Source organism: Drosophila kikkawai, chromosome 3L (assembly GCF_030179895.1).
Source record: "Drosophila kikkawai strain 14028-0561.14 chromosome 3L, DkikHiC1v2, whole genome shotgun sequence".
Lineage (NCBI taxonomy): Eukaryota > Metazoa > Arthropoda > Insecta > Diptera > Drosophilidae > Drosophila > Drosophila kikkawai.
Genome location: NC_091730.1, coordinates 2149668 through 2167089, shown reverse-complemented (window position 1 = coordinate 2167089; position 17422 = coordinate 2149668). Strand labels below are relative to the sequence as shown.

Genomic DNA, 17422 nt, shown 5'->3' with positions numbered 1-17422 from the left:
CATTTTTGAGCGAAAATCCAAACCAGACCAAAGCCAACCAAAGGGCAATATCTCACTGAAGTGACATTCCATCAAAGGAGGAAAAGACCCAAAATAATGACGGGAAAGGAGAGAGGAGCCTTGATGGGGGGGCCGAACGATATTCAAATTAAATGAAATTGATGCAACTGCAATTGTGAATGCAGCTAAAATAGATGCAATAATTAAGGTGGCAAGCGCGCAGAAAAATGGCCTGCTGGCGAAAGAGTTTATAAAAATGCTGGTAACCTGCGCGCCGGCGCAGTCTTGAACGCGACGCGAAGAAAGCAATACGGAGCAGTGCGCAGATATTACGAACGCGCGTTACGATCATCGCGTTAAGTGTCCAGCGAACCAGCGTAACCAGCCAGCTAGCCAAGCCAAGCCAAGCCACCAGCTTTTAGCTTTTGGGAACGGGAAGACAAAAAGTGACCAGTGGACTAGTGGGTGAAAGAGGCGCAGCGAGGTGGCGGCGGTGTAGCGATGGAAATGTGTTAAAAGAGGAAGCGAAAGGAAGTCAAGGAAGTGAACGAGGCAAGGCCGCCTGGCCAATCAGTTAAGGAAGCAGTGAAGCGAGCGGCTTAAGCAGTGACAGAATCTAACGGTCCAAAGGAGAAATCTTCTAGGAAAGCAGTTGAAGTTTTGACGAAAAAGCTGGAATTAAACACCAAAAAGCAGAAATAATATAGCAAAAAGCTGAAATAGCACAGCAAAAAGCAGGAATGATACATCAAAAAGCAGAAACACGACATTAAAAAGCAAGTCTAGAATAGGGAAGAGTGCAATAACCAGTAAATTAATTTTAATTTTCTTAAGATATCAAAGAAAGCCTTATATTAAACTTGAAAATATTTGAAATTTGTTATACAAAAGAAATAATTTAGATAAAATTAAACAGTAAATTTATCCCAAAAATACCTAAAGTCTTAAGAATTTTTTAAAGAAAGCTGTTTTAAAAAAAGATTCGACACGCCCAGAAAAAGCAGTGCAATTTAACACATAAATAATGATATAAAAACCTTAAAGAAAGCAGTGCTAGGACTTAAAAGTGCAATATTAAGCCAGTAAAAAGATAATTTAATTTGTATTTAAAAAGAAATAAGTTCTTAAGACCCCTATTCATATCAATATCCTGTTCATAAACCAACCGAATGGTTACAAAAGCATAATTAAATTTGTGAAACTGTTAAATAAATAAATAGATGAGGTTCTCATAATTAAAATAACCCCGAAAGCAACTTGAACCTAAAGTAAAGAAGAATTAAGATTCAGAAAAATAAATTAATAAGACAAAAAAACACAATCAAAACCCAGAAAACCAAGCAGTTGTAGGACTTAAGTCAAGCTTAGAAGCAGTAGTAGTGAAGAACCGCAAGCAGGACTGAAGAAAGCAGGAACCGGAAGCCATGCCCAGGAAGCAAAGTTAGCAGTGAAAGCCACCGTTGAATCAACATAAGTGCAAAAGTGCCGACAATTTCGAATCGCCATTTAACAATTAAATGCGTACGCAGGGGCAAAGCAAAGCCAATGTCCAAACAAACAGCAAGAGCGGCCCCAAGTCCAAGAGTAGTTGCTTGGACGCCATTACTCCTCGCCTGGTCATGGCTGGCGCTGCAATGCTCAGCGCTGGACTGGCAGCAGGTTAAGCCCATGTACCTGGTCTCCATGAACCCCAGCCCCTTTAGCTTGTCCAGCTCTAGCTCCAGCTCCAGCTCCTCCTCCTCCTCGCCCTACTCCGGTTCTGTGGAGCATGATGCGGAAATGAGTGCCAGCAGCTTGGAGATGCGTCACATGAAAAGCATGAAAGCATTGCCTGCCTTCAGTGCGGAGGATGTAAAGGAACCAGAACCGCTGGTCCTCAATCTGGAGACGACACCACTGCTGGAGAAAATGCTGCCCGAGGGCGCCATGGCCATGGATCGCATTTTTGGCGGCGATGTGGGAAATCCGCACTGTTTTCCCTACCAGGTGGGCATGCTGCTGCAGAGGCCCAAGGGTCTGTACTGGTGTGGTGGTTCCCTGATCTCCGACAAGTATGTCGTCACCGCCGCCCACTGCGTGGACATGTAGGTAAAAGCTGGTCAAGAGAACCACTCCTCTAATGTTTTTATCCTTTTGCAGGGCTAAGCGGGCTCTGGTGTTCCTCGGCGCCAACGAGATTAAGAATGCCAAGGAGAAGGGCCAGGTGAGATTGATGGTGCCCAGCAGCAACTTTCACATTTATCCCACTTGGAATCCCAAGAGGCTAAAGGATGACATTGCTTTGGTAAGACTGCCGCATCCTGTAAGCTTTAATGGTGAGTGGAAACCCTGTAAAAATCTCCCTAAAATTTACTTTGAGAACCTTTGATTCCCTTCTAGAACGCATCCACCCCATCCAGTTACCAAAGCGTCACTACGAGTACCGTAGCTTCAAGAACAAGCTGGCCATTGCCTCCGGCTGGGGACGCTATGCCACCGGGGTGCATGCCATTAGCAATGTTTTGCGCTATGTCCAACTCCAGATTATCGATGGCAGGACTTGCAAGACCAATTTTCCATTGTCCTATCGTGGAACGAATATCTGCACCAGTGGCAGGAATGCCCGATCCACCTGCAATGGGGATTCCGGTGGTCCCTTGGTGCTCCAGCGTAAATACTCCAAGAAGCGAGTCCTTGTGGGTATAACCTCCTTTGGCAGCATTTATGGCTGCGATCGTGGCTATCCGGCGGCCTTCACCAAGGTGGCCTCGTATCTGGACTGGATCAGCGATGAGACTGGCGTGAGTTCCCATCATCAGGACACCACGGAGGCCATCTTCTTCGATCAGTACGTAAGATCCTATGGCAAGCCGCCACAAAGTAAGCGAATGAAAATGCCAACGGAGAGGCCAGAGGAGCAGGACGATGTCCCGGATGAACTGGACGTACGTCACGATCCCGATTCCGATGAGGACTTCTCCGACGATGTCCGACATCGACCCCGTTCCCGCCCCAAGTCCGAACAGGAGTTCTATTTCTTGTAATCCCAAAAAATAAACGTTTATATTTGTAAGTTCCCAAAATGAAAACGTCTACGTTTAGTTGCCATAGTTGACCAGACCGGTCTTGTCCTCGATCCAGTCCAGGTAGGAGGTGATGCGGGTGAACACACCGGGCCATCCCACCTCGCAACCGAAGGCAATGCCAAAGGAAGTGGCTCCGATCAGGGTGTTAGTGCCATCGTCCACGACCAGGGGACCGCCAGAGTCGCCATTGCAGGTGGAGATGCCGCCGGTGGTCTTGATGCAGATGTTGGTGGAACCAACCAGGCCCACGTACCAGGGAGCACAGCCGCTGTTGTTCATGATGGGCACCACGGCGTACTGCAACTTGTCGGTGGCACCAGTGGCAGCTATAAAAAAAAGGTTTTAGGAATCTTGTTCTAAAAATGAGATGGTTTATGGAAGTTTTTACTTTAAAATTCCTTTTTAAAAATATTTTAAATAATTTTTTTTTATTTGGAAACTTTACACTACAGGCTTATTGAATTAAACAAACAATAACACCTGATGAAATCTATTTCTTAAAATTCCAAGATTAGATTTGTAATAGATCACATTTTAAGATTATAACTTAGAACTGCGATTTCTTTGAAACGTTGTGGAAAAGATAGCTTAATCTTGGCCAAAGGTGAAAACTCAATCTAGATTAGATGGGATTTGGGGTTTTACCATCGTAATTTCGTTCACAAATAAGTAGATTAATTTTTCTATAAAAAGAGCACATTTTAAGCTATTTTTGATACTCTTCCCCTAGGCAATTTTAAAGCTATTTGGTGACTAACAAAAAAAGCATTATAAGCTTATTTTCTACAGTAAATTCTTAAGTTATTTTGTAACTGAAAAATATTATATCACTTCTATCTTTTAAGCCTAAAACTCTAGTAACAAGTTCTCCATTTCATGACAATTTAAGCTACACTTTTTCTACCTCTTTAACCCCACGATCTTTCCACTTTCTCCATTTCTACCCCATAAAAAGCATAACCCTAACTAGATACAAGGTTCACTTACAGTCACTGATCTTGCCCCAGCCAGAGGCGATGCCGGTCTCCCCTCCATAAGTGTTGTAGCTGTCAGACTTCACAGGCAGCTTGGCGGGCTGAATGTAATCTATAAAAAATATATAGAATTTGATTTAGAAAACAAAATAATCTAGAACAATATTTAAAAAAGAATTTCCCTAAAATCGTCACTCAACTTACCATTGAATTCAATGGGCACCGGCAGCTTGATGAGGGAAATATCGTTGGTGATGGTATCGGCCTGCCAGTTCTCGTGCACAATCACATACTTGGCATCCACAAAGACGACCTGCTGGCCATCCTCCTTGACATCGGTACGATCCCAGGCGCCCAGGTAGACATCCACGCCGGTGGTCAAACTATCCGTGCAATGGGCAGCAGTGATGATCCAACGATCGCTGACGATGGTGCCACCGCACCAGGCAGCGCCTCCGGTGATGTAGAGCAGTAGTCCCACCTGGTAGGGGAACTGCTGGGGCTTGGCAATCTCTCCGCCGGTAATCCTGCCACTCATTCTGGGATGAATATTGGGCACTGGCACTTCGATATTCCTGTTCTTCACCGACGACCAGTCGACGGCCTGGGCGCCAAGGATGGCGGCCAGCAGCAAGACCGTAGCACAAGCGAACCTCATTTTTCTTCGATTAACACAACTAAGTTTCTGGCCAAGAATGGGAGCACTTTTATAGGGAAACCGAAAGGCGAGGGGATCATAATTCATCGACTATCTGCAGTGGATTGCCCAGGCGGGCATAAACCGAAGTGATTTATAATCGTTCAATTGGCCAATAATACACTGACTGATATTGGCGATGCTACCGATCTGGCGATAAGATTGAAGTAGTACTTTTGCGGTTTTTTGTTACGGCATATAGAGGCTATCATAGCCAGATTTATCAGTTAGAAATAGTGATAGCTTATCGAAGGCAACGATGACGAGCCCACGGCGGGGAAGATCAATATTAAATGTGGGTGGAATTAGTGAGGATTTTGATTTTAGAGGGGTTTAAGAGGGGTAAGGGGTAAGGCAGCACTAATTTAAAAATATAAAAAAATATTTCTTACTTTATAAACTCTTTTTACAAAGGTTTTACTAACCATTCTTGGGATATTGTCACCTTTAAAGCTTATCTCTTTAACTTGTTGTATTTGCAGAGATAGTAAACCTAACCAGACCGATTATCAAAACACTGTTTTGTGATTTAATTGCATAATTTATAGAAGTCGCAGCTATAATTCTCACGGGCCCAAGCCATGAGTGGATCAGGTGTACGTGCGGGCTTCCTGTCGACTCATTATGATGTCATATAAGCCAGACGATGTCGAAGCCGATGCACTTCCCTCAATCCAATTAAAAGGTATTCGGTATTTTTCAAAAACAACAAACAAAACTCATTAAAAGCTTAATACAATAAAATAAGTAACCAAAACAAAACAAACAAAACTAAGCTCGAGAAGCATGAATCAAAACGGAAATGGATTTAATGCAACAATTTTTGTTTGCTTTGATTGAAGGTCGTCTTAAAGTTAAGGCAAGACCCAACCAAAAGTCTTCTCTCCCAGGGAAAGAGAGAGAGAGAGACACAGAGACCCCATAGAAGGACAGAGTTGCCCAATTAATTAGCACGGCTTTCTAAAAATTATACAATTCAAATGACACCTGTGTGCCCAGGTATGACACTATCTCGTTATAAATCTGCTTCAATAGCCGTTCTATTAACTCCCCAACAAACGGTTGATAGACACATTTAGTAAAGTTGGCAAAAGTCCTTGAAGCAGGTTAAAAAGCAGAGCTAATTAAAACATTAAATGCGTAGCAAACTATAAAAAAATGTAACGAAAAACAACTAACTAGGTGTTGAGTGGGTTTTTAGAGATTAGAAAAACTTGAATACCCTATAATATAATTACATAAAATACAAGAAATGAAATATTTTCCTTAAAAAAAACTTAAAGATTGATTTTCCTCCCCAAAACAATATATAATTAATTGCTTAAATATATATTTTATGCTCTTTGATTATGCAAATTTTCATTATGATTTATAATTAAGGTAATTACCCATACAGTTACCAGTTACACATCCCCCTGGAGATTATAAATACCTTAATCTCAATGCTCCTCTAATCGTATTTATGTTACATACACTTTGGCAAGAGTATAATAAAATTTTAATTTATTTTTTAGCAAGATAAAACTGGTTCGAAGCGGCAGCGGTCAAGAGAACAATATTTTTGTGTTGTTTTGTAATGAGAATCGAAATTATTTGACTTGGGTGCGACTTCATAATTAATATAAATGCAATACATGTGCCACACACGAAACATGCGTATCTTAAATTGAACACACGAACAAATTTGTGTAAATAAATAAGATAACACCGAACATAAACACATCAAAATATTAATTTCAAAGCCCATTAACAGTTAAGTCCTGTATGTCCTTCTAATTGCACTTGCATATAAATAAATAAAAACCAGATAAGCTTAAGAGAAAATATTAAATTAAGTTGGGAATTGTAAATCTGTCGAGTTTAAGTTGCCCAAAAAGGAATTTCTTTATGGAACTCGGGAAGCAAAAACAAGTAGACCGATTAAGACGATCGAGTTTAATAAATAAGATAAGTTAAATAAGGAGAGATGGATTTTGTATCTTCTGGAAGTTAAATTAAGATCAATCACAAGGTTATTTCAATGTTAAATTTGTAAGATTTTATTTTTAGTTGCTAACAACTTGCTTTCTTAAGGATTTTTCTTGACTTTTGAAATAGGAAAACATCGCTTATTTTGGCAATTATTATAAATATGCTAATTAAGGTGACAAACAAGATTTAAAAACAGCGAAAAATATTTATTTTGGAAAAGTAATTTTCCATTGCTAATTGTCCTTCTTTCGAAACGTTGTGAAATTCGTTTAAAGAATTAAAAATAAGGCAGTACTCTTTGTACTAAAAATATTGTTTGTTACTTTTCATTAATATATAGCTGTTAAAAAATAGTTAAAACAAAGAAAATGAACTTATGAGGTCAAAAATAAATATTTTGTCTTGGAAAAATACTGTTCTATTAAAAAATATGGTGAAATAAATTTAAGAAACTCTGGAAGGGTACTTCATAATTTCATTTTTCATACCTTTCACTCATAATTAGTTAAGTTAAGGCTGCTAATAAGCAAAATCAACTATAAATAAGTTCTTTAAATGAATGTTAATTTCAAAAACAAACAAGAAACTGAAAAATCTCAAACTCAATCATCTCAAAAGTACGCAATTGAAATTAAATAATTAAACAAGTGAAGCTCTTAAACAACACATAATTTAATTGCCACACAAAAAATGAACTGTTAGGCTCAAGTAAGTTAATCCCATGTCTTTGAAGGCCTGCCTCACGATTATTAAATCACGCAAACTCGTTTTGTTGGATTATTACTCGATCTGCCACCGAGTTTAATCCCCTCGCTCGTTCGCGCTCTGCTCAATTTATGAATGGGCCGTGACGTTTATGTATAAATAAATATAACAAATACATTTTTTTACTAATTTCCTCAATCTCTCGGAGTGGTTGAAGCATGAATCACCACGGGCATTCTACCGCCTTGAAGCGGGGTTATTAATAAAAATCTGGACCCAGGTGGGTCCAAACAAAAATGTCATAAAAGGTGCAGAGATGCAGCAGCACATCTGTGAGGGAGTCATGGATTTGGATGCCGGGGACAGGCTTAAAAATAAGTAACCAAGAGCTCTTAACGTGCCGCCATAAGATCAGGCACCGATATGATCGCTTGGGGCTCGCCTCAGTGTCCCGATGCCAGCCGATTCCGAGATCCTAACCGGTTTACCAGCTGTGTGAACCAAGCTCCGAACAGCTGTTAAACTTTCGCTGCCCGCTGCCGGTTGTTTGTTCTTGGCAGCAGCTAAAACACTGAAGAAAATTTGGGGTTACTTAAAAAACATTGGGAGCTAAGAGTTTCGGAAGATTTTTCATAATAAAAAACACACAAAGGAGTAGGAATTTGCTTTGCTAACTAAACATTTAATTATTTTGGATTATAAAAATAAATAAATATTTATATATTAAGATAATTTAATAAAAAAAAAAAATCTAGTAAAATTAAATATAAATAGATAGGAGGGTGATTTTATTTGTATATAAACCTCTTTTAGATCCTTTGTCAAGGAGTTGTTAAGCCAACCTCGGGAATTCCTTAAATTATTTATTTAGTCTTGAAGCAAGACAGTATTTTAAAGACAATATTAAGTTACCTTAACAAATAGAACAAGGTAGCTAAAAAATATTAAAATTAAACCTTAATTTCAGTTCGAAGAGTGGTGTTCTCTGATTTTAAGGGGGGGGTAAGGTTAATTCGGTGCAAAAATGCCCACTTTTCAAAAAAATGTTGTGGCGAAACGGCTAAAGCTAGCTTAACGAATTAAATACCATATAATAACACAACATTTGAACAGTTTGTGATAAATTTTGTATTGAAAAATATTTAGAGGTAGAGGAGTTATAGGGAATCTCCCGAGTCGCCTCCAAAAAAAGTTGGTTTGCGGTGTACATCCTAACTGTCCACAGAATCATCCGATCTACAAAAATTATACCTCATTCGTTAAAGGATAAGTGTCCCGAGGTATTCTCGAAGCGTTTTTATTTTTAAAATTTTTTCCCTATTTTTTATCAAAATTTGAAGTCAAAACCCCGATTTTTGACTAAAAAATTAAGTTAATTTGTTAAATAAAAAATATAAGAAAATTAAAAATTAAAAAAAGCTCGACGAGAATACCTGTAGAATTATCTAAAGAAGTTATGTTCCAAATTTCAAACCGATTGGTTCAGTATATTTTTAGTTATCGTGTACACCGATTTTCAAAATGGCATTTTTCAGGAGAGTGCTTTAAACTTTGTGATTCTCATGCATTGAACACCAACCGACCTTCGTTCAGCTCCGCATAACTTCGTCAATTTTACTATGATTGATGTAAAACTTGGACACAATATTCTTAAGATATTGAACTTTTAAAATAAAAAATAAAAAAAAATTTACGAAAAAAAAAATTAAATACCTTACCCCCCCCTTAACCCCTTAAAATAACCCCTTTTCTGTCCCATTTGAATACCCAAACTTTTTGTTCTCTGTGCCGCTAAAATCAACAGCAAGTGCAGCGGCTTAAACGTTCAACCCGAGCAAACCCAGAGCTTCTTGGCCCGGCTCATATAAAAACGGCTTTTGGCGCGCGTGCTCAGTCAGTTGCAGATTCGAAACGGAAACGCGCGCGTGCGCCGCAATCGAATTCGATTAAAGTATTTGAGTTTTGCGATTTGAAATTGGTTATTTCTACGCCATTCCGTCTCGTTTCGTTTCGTTCAGTTTCGTTTCGGTCAAGTTCTGAATCACTTAAGGTGACACACATAAGGCAAGGTCGCGGAGTACTCTACTACCAGTCAGTAGTCAAAATGGAAGGCCAGGCCAAGCAAGCGTACTTCGTCAATGAGGCATACAACCACAACGAAGAGTCGCCGCCACTAGGTGGAACCGGAGCTGGCGGAGATGCCCTGCATCGCCGAAAGAGTGGCGGGAATAAGGAACTCCAGCTGGATATCAGTGGCTTCAAAAAGGGTCAGGAGTTGAATGGTGGGGCTGGAGATCCACCCAGTCTAGACTTTGATGACATACTCCCCTTAATTGGGGAGTTTGGTCGCTATCAAAAGATACTCTTCATCTGCATGATTCCGTTCTCCTTCTTCGTGGCCTTTGTGTATTTCTCTCAGATTTTTCTTACCCTGATACCCGAGCAGCATTGGTGTCATGTCCCGGAGTTGGATGGTTTGGATGTGATGGCCAGGTGAGTGAGTGGGTGGAAATTCTCAAGGGTTTTCTCTTGAAGAACTCAAGGATTTTCCCCTCATGAATCTTTTGGGTTTTTCTTCGAAAACCAAGGCTCTCCATGGCTGCAATGGCTTGGGTTATGGCATCCGCTTGCTTCGGTAATTCACGTAATGTGCCATAAATATTCAAATGTGTATAATAGTTGTGTATAATCGTTGATTAGTGGCCAGGCCAGCACACACTCTGTGTGTGTCTAGTGTTTTTTATGTGCGAAGTGCAGTAGTCGTAGACGTCGCCTCAAGTGCTAAAAGTATAATGAAGACTTTGTGTCTATCGGAACGATCATGAATCTATTAACCAGACACTGCGTTTCAGAATGTTATGGGTGTTCGTTTGCAGTAGCTGTGGGTGTTGTATGGTAATGAATGAATGAATCAAGTCAGTTTTCTGTACAAATTGTATACAAATTGTCGTATAAATAATTGCCTATAATTGTTAGGGAATTTCTTAGTTTTATGACTTGGATTAGACTTAAAAGGAATTTAAATATTCAGAATTTGAACTTTATCAGGAGAAGAAGTGACATTCCTAAGAGGTCTAAGCTAAGATTTATAATACAAATTATACATTTTCTTTAAACAACAATACAAACTTAAGTTAATAAAGATTTACAGTTTTACTTTAAGAAACTTCTTGACAAAAGTATAGGTTGAGTTCCTTTTTCGGGAAAATAAACTTCATGACAGTAAAGCTAAAAATATTCTTTAAAAAATCTCTCTTAAAAATTCTTGAACTTGAACTAAAATTATATTTTAAATTAATAAAATTATAAAAGCCATTTAAATTACTTTTCCTTTTTTTTTAATGGCAAATCTTATATTTTACTCTATAGAAAATTAAATAAATACCCAAGATTAATATCCCAAAAGGTCAGGTCAAACAAAGAATCAAACAAGCAAAACAAAGTTCAAGGCTCTCAAACAGATCAATTAATAAAAATAAACTACAACAAAAATAATAACAAACAAAGAACTAAACCCAATAATAATTGTTTAATAATATTTATGTGTGCTGGCAATTATTTTGCCTTCCCATAGAAACAATCTCCATCCGGAAGCATTATCTTTGTGCGTAAATGGCAACCGTCTGAGATATGCGGTTCCGTTTTGAACTTTCACAAAATAAAAGCAATTGATCGATTACTATTAAAAACACACGAACTACTTGTATGCCGACGATCTCACCTTGGAATCGAAAGGCTAAGGCTAATACCGGTTAGACCTGCAACCCAACCGAAACTGGATAATGCCAAACTAATAAGAATTGGCCATGCGAAAAGATTTGGTCCGCTTTAGCTTTAACTCCCGCCCAAATTCTCGATTCTAATAGTCAAATTATATGTGCAAAGTGTTTGCAACTCGATTAAAGTCTAAAAACGAACCAACTTTTAAACGAAAAACTGAAAAACGAATGAAACGTAACGAAACGAATCAGAGTCCAAGTCTGAGTGTTCTGACCAAAGTCATTAAGGCGTCCAACTTGGCTTAGAACGGCCATTTGGCCCGACCTTGGGCCATGATTGGTTTTTCCAGCCAGTCGTCCGTCCAGCTTAATAAGGCAAAGAACCTTACTGCCACGATCATCTGTGCAATTATCAGAGTTTTCAGTGGCAAGGAGAGCGTTTTCCCCTCCCAAAGGCGTCCAGTGGGTGGCGGGGCACTGCCAGTTAGATAAGCCAACTTAGCCGGCCAAATAATATTTAATTAGCAGCAGCGCAGCGTGAACATTGCGACAACGCAGCAGCAGTAGCCAGCACAGGTAGCTCAGGTAGCAGGCAACAACCAGCCATCGTCGAGACTAATGTTGTGTGGCGGCGATGATGTGAGACCGCCGACCGCCTACTTGCCGGTGGACTCCAGTGGGGGATTAATGAAGTTTGGACACTCTTTTGGTAGTTTTTTTTTGAGAGAAAACCAGAAAACCCTTATATTTTTTATATTTTAGTTATTGAAAAAGTAAATACTTAATAATTTAAAACACAAAATTAATGTAAAAAACAGAACCTTTGTTCCAAAAAAAAATTCTCTTGAAGTATAAAAAAGTAAAAAATATTAAACTTTTAAAAAATAGTCCGAAAATTTCTTTAAAATAGAACACAAAACTAAAGATTTTTTTTAAATTTAATTAATTACAAAAAAAACCTTTACCAGTAAAAAAAGAATATATTTAAATTTAAATAAATACATTAAAATTTAAATAAATAAATTTAAATCAATAATTTCATCTATAAAAGACAGCATTCTTGTTTAATATACAAATATCCAAGCTAATCTAATTAAAGACTTAATGAAATCACTCCATGGATTATGCAAATAAAAACGGATAAATGTCAAAGCCTGCCCTGGTAATAATATGCTAATTGAACCTACATATATGAGTTATCTAAAAACAAGTTATATTATTTATGGATTCAAAGGCATAACCATTACAAACATTTTCCATAGAGAAGGGAAGGCTATAATTTAACTTTAAATTGGTTAAAGATAAAAGTTTAAATTATATGCCCTAAGTTCTTGGAGAATAATACTAGATAAATGAGTTAACTAGCCATTCTAACTAATTATTAAGTAGTTACTCATAAATTTATGAAAATAATTGCTTAATAATTTAAAATTTTAACACTTTCCGCTTGCCCACATCCAACATAATTGGTCGACAAGCGATTAATCTTGTTTTATGTACCAAATTTAGACACTTTAAACCACTTTAAACCAACCCATTTGGGCAGACACGAACGGTTAGAGTGTATCCGAAAACGCTCAAGTCGCAACCGCATTTTCGAGTGCGAGTGCCCCCCAAGATCACAATAATTAAGTTGTCGCTTCCATACATATTCATGCTACATTGTGGGTACAAGTGTAGCTTAGCTTGGCCATGGCTTAGAGAGTCGTCTCTCTGAGAACCGGGCGAGGAGACAATTCCACACACACACACCCTGACCCTGGATGATTTTAATTGCAACGAATAAAAAAAACCTCCTCTCTTTTTATTTTCCCCCTCTGCAGACTGGCCCTTTCCATACCCATGACCAATGGGGAGTACAACAATTGTTACATGTACGACGTCAACTACACCGAGGTTTTGGCCCAGGGCAAGGTGATGGCCGACCCGAAGTGGCCGCGGGTCAAGTGCCGCCATGGCTGGTCCTACAACTTCACGGAGATTCCCTACTCAACGGTGGCCACGGAGCAGAATTGGGTTTGCGACGATGCCGCCCTGCCCACATATGCCCAGTCTATATTCTTTCTGGGTGCCATTGCCGGAGGACTCCTCTTTGGCTGGGTAGCGGATCGCTTTGGACGGATTCCTGCCTTGATTGGCACCAATATGATGGGTCTGGTGGCCGGCGTGGGCACAGCCTTTGTGACCAACTTCTGGGAGTTTGCCGCCATGCGTTTCTTTGTGGGATTTGCCTTTGATAATTGCTTCACCATGATGTATATTTTGGGTGAGTATTTAGGGGACAATCAAGATTTTTTCTTTTAGAAAGACATCTTTATAATTTTTAAATAACTCAAAAATTTGAAGAGAAAACATGCCTAAAACCATGATCAATTTGTTCCTTGTTCTTTTTGTTCCTTAGATTGTCTTTTTAGAACACAAAAAATAAGCCTTTCTCTAACTATTTAAATAATTAATTAAGCTCTAACTAACTAGAATCGATTAACTTAATTTAAATTCGTTCCTTTTTATCTCATTTCGCCTTTTACAGTTCTGGAGTATGTGGGTCCCAAGTACCGCACCTTTGTGGCCAACATGTCGATAGCCATCTTCTTTACCGGAGCCGCCTGCCTGCTACCCTGGATTGCTTACTTTGTGGCCGACTGGAAAATTTTGGCCATTGTGACCTCAGCTCCACTCTTCTTGGCCATATTTACACCTATGATTGTGCCAGAATCAGCTCGTTGGCTCGTCTCCCAAGGCAAAGTGGACAAGGCTATTGGTATTCTCAAGAAACTGGAGAAAAGGAATGGCCGCCAGGTGCCCGCCCAAACGTATCAGAACTTTGCGGACAGCTGCAAGAGGATGCGGGAGCAGGAGGCCCAGAATGGGAACTACTCGGTGCTGGATCTCTTCAAGTCACCGCGTTTGCGTCGCACTACTTTGCTCCTGATCATCATCTGGATGGCCATATCGCTGGTCTTTGATGGTCATGTAAGGAACGTGGGTACCCTGGGACTGGATATCTTTTTCACCTTCACTTTGGCCTGCTTTACGGAACTGCCGGCGGATACTCTATTGACGGTGATCCTTGATCGCTTTGGACGTCGTTGGCTGGCCTGCAGCTCCATGGTACTCAGCGGAGTGTTCAGTCTGTTGGCCACTGTGGCTCCCGTGGGCATCTATTCCGCAGCCTTGGCCATTATGGGTCGGTTCTTTGTGAACATTAGTTATAATATCGGTTTGCAGTGGGCGGCTGAGGTGCTCCCAACGGTGGTCAGAGCCCAGGCAGTGGCCTTTATCCACATCATGGGCTATGTGGCCAGCATCATTGCTCCATTTGTGGTCTATCTGGCCAATATTTCCAATGCTTTGCCCTTGATTATCCTGGGAATTCTGGGTATCATTGGTGGACTGCTATCGCTGCTGCTTCCCGAGACCCTAAATCACGTTCTGCCCCAAACCTTGACTGATGGAGAGGAGTTTGGACGGGGTCAGAGCATTTGGGACTTCCCCTGCTTGGCCAAGCAGGTGGACGACGATGACGAGGACAACGAGGCCAAGAGGAACACCGATGTGGAGGAGGTTCGCTCGCAGGCCTTTGTGAGGGGCACCCAGACAGGAGCCTCCCTAAATGCCTCCACGGGTGGCGAACTAAGATCTAGTATTCTGCGCCGCTCGATCAAGTCACGCACCTCCACGAAGCTTTAGAGGATCGGCACTCAGCCGGCAATCACTAGGTAGCTAATTCTTCTAGCAGCCAAAATTAAACTGTAGCTCTGCCTTGCATTTTTAGCATCAAATAGCCTCTAAGCGTCTCTAAAGACTTTTGTGATACTAGAAGTAAGAAATTCTATGCGTCTCTTAAAAACAATTGAATAAAAAAAAAAAAAAAGTAAACGAATGCAAATAAAGGAAAGTGTTTTATAAAATTATTAAGGGATTTCACAAACCATAGAAATGTTTTAAAAAATTGTTAAGGGATTTGAAAAACCTAAAAAAAAATCTTTAAAAATTATTAATGAATTTAACAAGCCAGAAAAATGTTTAAAAAAATTGTTAAGGGTAAACATGGTTAAAAGGCATTTTTTTAAGTGTCATAATACACTAGCGCTCTGGTAAAAGCACGGGTATTATAAGAAACAAATGTAAAATATTTGTATCATTTATGTAAAAATCCCCCTAATTTTTTAACATGTTCAGTAAAATATTTTGAGTACAAAAATATTTTTTAGTTTTTAAACATATTGAATAATATAAAGAAAAAGGAAGCTATAACTTCGGCAAACTTTAGTTTTTATAACCTAATATAAAAGTGTTTAAATGAATAAATATAAAGAAAGTATAAAGAAAACACTCAATTTATAAACTTTTAACAAGATCTTCAATGAGTTTTCCGACCCAATAAGCCACACACAATGCTCTTGACCACGAAAATAGCCAAAAGTAGGTCACATACAAATATGCAAGTAAATAAAGCAATAAAAGTACTATATACCACCCCAACTTTTATGATCATCTTGTTTTCCAGCTTCTTGGCAAGTGCAAAATGCAATTAAACTTTGTATGCATTTATCGGCAGAAGGGTCAACAGCGAAATCCCCATTCAAATATCCGATTGAACTACAAACAAGTGCCGGCTTTCGACTCACCCTATAAAAGCTTCTGTGTTTTCAGGGCATCCAACCAGTAGTATTTCCATAATGGCTACCTTATCATTCACCTGGCTGCTGCTCCTCCTGGGACTCCAATACAGTTTCGCTGCGGATCACAATATCCAAAATACTGAGAGTAAAATCCTGTCGATTCTGAATGCATCCTTTCCCGTGCAAGAGTTGCTCTACCACATTGATGTCTGGCGGAATGATGCACCTTTGGCGGGTGTGGAACATACCGTTTCGTCCAACCTAGAGTCTGTCATCCGCTCTGAAGTTGCTGGGGATTGGGAGCGAGGCAAGCTCGTCCTACAGTTTGCCAATCAGGCAAGAACTGTGCAGCTCAAGGAAGCAATTTACACTGCTTTGTGGAAGGAGCTCCAGCAAACCAAGCAAATCTATGATCCCTCGAAGATCCTGGACTTTTACGAGCAGCTGTCAGTGCACACGGATGTTCCTTTGGAGCTGATGGATCTGGTTTATACAGCCTTCATCCATCGCAGTGCCCAGCTGTTAGAGGCTCCCTTCCACACGGGCAGTCCAGACGCCACCTTTCCCCTGGTCAACTCCTTGGTTCAGCGGCTGACTTTCAGCACCTTGGATTATCTAAGGGACATCCTGGAGGTTCTCTACGATGCTGTGCTGGCTCTGGAAACTCCTCTGAGTGTGGTGGAAAGGCTTAGCTACTTTACAGCCAGTTTGACCCAGCTGGCTCTGGCCAATCTTCAACTGCTGGACAGGGAAGAGCTGAAAAGTACCAATGTAACAGTTCAGCAGGCTTTGCAGGCCAATCTAAGGCATTTACTCGAACAACCTGGTTTCGAGCAGGAAGTGGAAGCCACTCTGCGAGCAGAGATCTATGCCAGCCTGCCCAAAGAGGAGCAGTTGCTGTACACTGCCCGAAAAGTCTGCATTCGGAATGTCACCGATCCAAGTGCCTATATCTACGAGTGTCCACAAACGTATTTGATTTGCAGTAATCCAGCAGATCAAAAGAAGGCAGCCTACTTCATTCAACGAGGACACAGCAATGACAGCAGGCCGCAGTTTGCCTTTTATAGCGCTTTTTGGAGGAATCGCTATATCCTGATGGAACCAGCTAGTGTTGGGGCTTACAGCGCCAATCATTCCATTACCAAAAATGTGTACAGCAGGGTCAACATCAACTGGTGGCGTGTCGAATATGGAATTGATGGTTTCTCTTTGATAGATGCAGCCACCGAGAAATCGGTGCTGTGTGGTGGTGATCCCTCGCACTGGGATGGCGAAGAACACCATGTGTACACCCGTCGGGCAACGGAGTTGGCAGCCCATCGTGGAGAGTGCACCTGGAGCCTAGAGGATTGCAGCGATGCTGCTTAATAATAATCGAACTAATAATCGAATAAAGCCTTGAGTAATCAAAGAGTTACTATTTTTAATTTAAATATTTATAAACCATATCTAAAATTTTAATCTCTGGCCATTTCCGGCTACGCACCCCTGCCCCATTTTATTAAAGATTATAAATGGTCTTGAATCTTCAACATGTGCAAAAGGTAATTAAACCATGAATAATTTTTATGGCAGAGTGAGAAACAACATGATATCAACTACAAATAAGGGTTAGTCTTGAGAAATCACATATAAAAGGTGGATCTTTTCACGGGCAAACAGT

General features: G+C 40.1%; 4 protein-coding genes across 4 annotated transcripts; 3 read left to right on the top strand and 1 right to left on the bottom strand.

The window, feature by feature from the left end:
- Window positions 1-1515: 1515 nt before the first annotated feature.
- Window positions 1516-3023, top strand: LOC108071570 (chymotrypsin BI). Its single transcript, XM_017162350.2, has 3 exons — window positions 1516-2084; window positions 2140-2315; window positions 2380-3023. The coding sequence occupies exons 1-3, from the start codon at window positions 1546-1548 to the stop codon at window positions 3021-3023; spliced, it is 1359 nt and encodes a 452-aa protein (XP_017017839.1). The 5' UTR covers window positions 1516-1545.
- LOC108071625 (brachyurin) lies at window positions 3009-4726 on the bottom strand. Its single transcript, XM_017162407.2, has 3 exons — window positions 4244-4726; window positions 4053-4151; window positions 3009-3391 (listed from the first exon to the last, which is right to left on the bottom strand). Exons 1-3 carry the CDS (start codon window positions 4695-4697, stop codon window positions 3078-3080), a joined length of 867 nt encoding a protein of 288 aa, XP_017017896.1. The 5' UTR covers window positions 4698-4726; the 3' UTR covers window positions 3009-3077.
- Window positions 4727-9332: 4606 nt separating this feature from the next.
- On the top strand, window positions 9333-15018 carry LOC108071614 (organic cation transporter protein). Its single transcript, XM_017162397.3, has 3 exons — window positions 9333-9905; window positions 12955-13397; window positions 13662-15018. Exons 1-3 carry the CDS (start codon window positions 9517-9519, stop codon window positions 14819-14821), a joined length of 1992 nt encoding a protein of 663 aa, XP_017017886.1. The 5' UTR covers window positions 9333-9516; the 3' UTR covers window positions 14822-15018.
- Window positions 15019-15811: 793 nt separating this feature from the next.
- On the top strand, window positions 15812-17170 carry LOC108071601 (uncharacterized). The gene has a single exon (XM_017162382.1). The coding sequence runs from the start codon at window positions 15814-15816 to the stop codon at window positions 17125-17127; it is 1314 nt and encodes a 437-aa protein (XP_017017871.1). The 5' UTR covers window positions 15812-15813; the 3' UTR covers window positions 17128-17170.
- The last annotated feature ends 252 nt before the right edge of the window (window positions 17171-17422 follow it).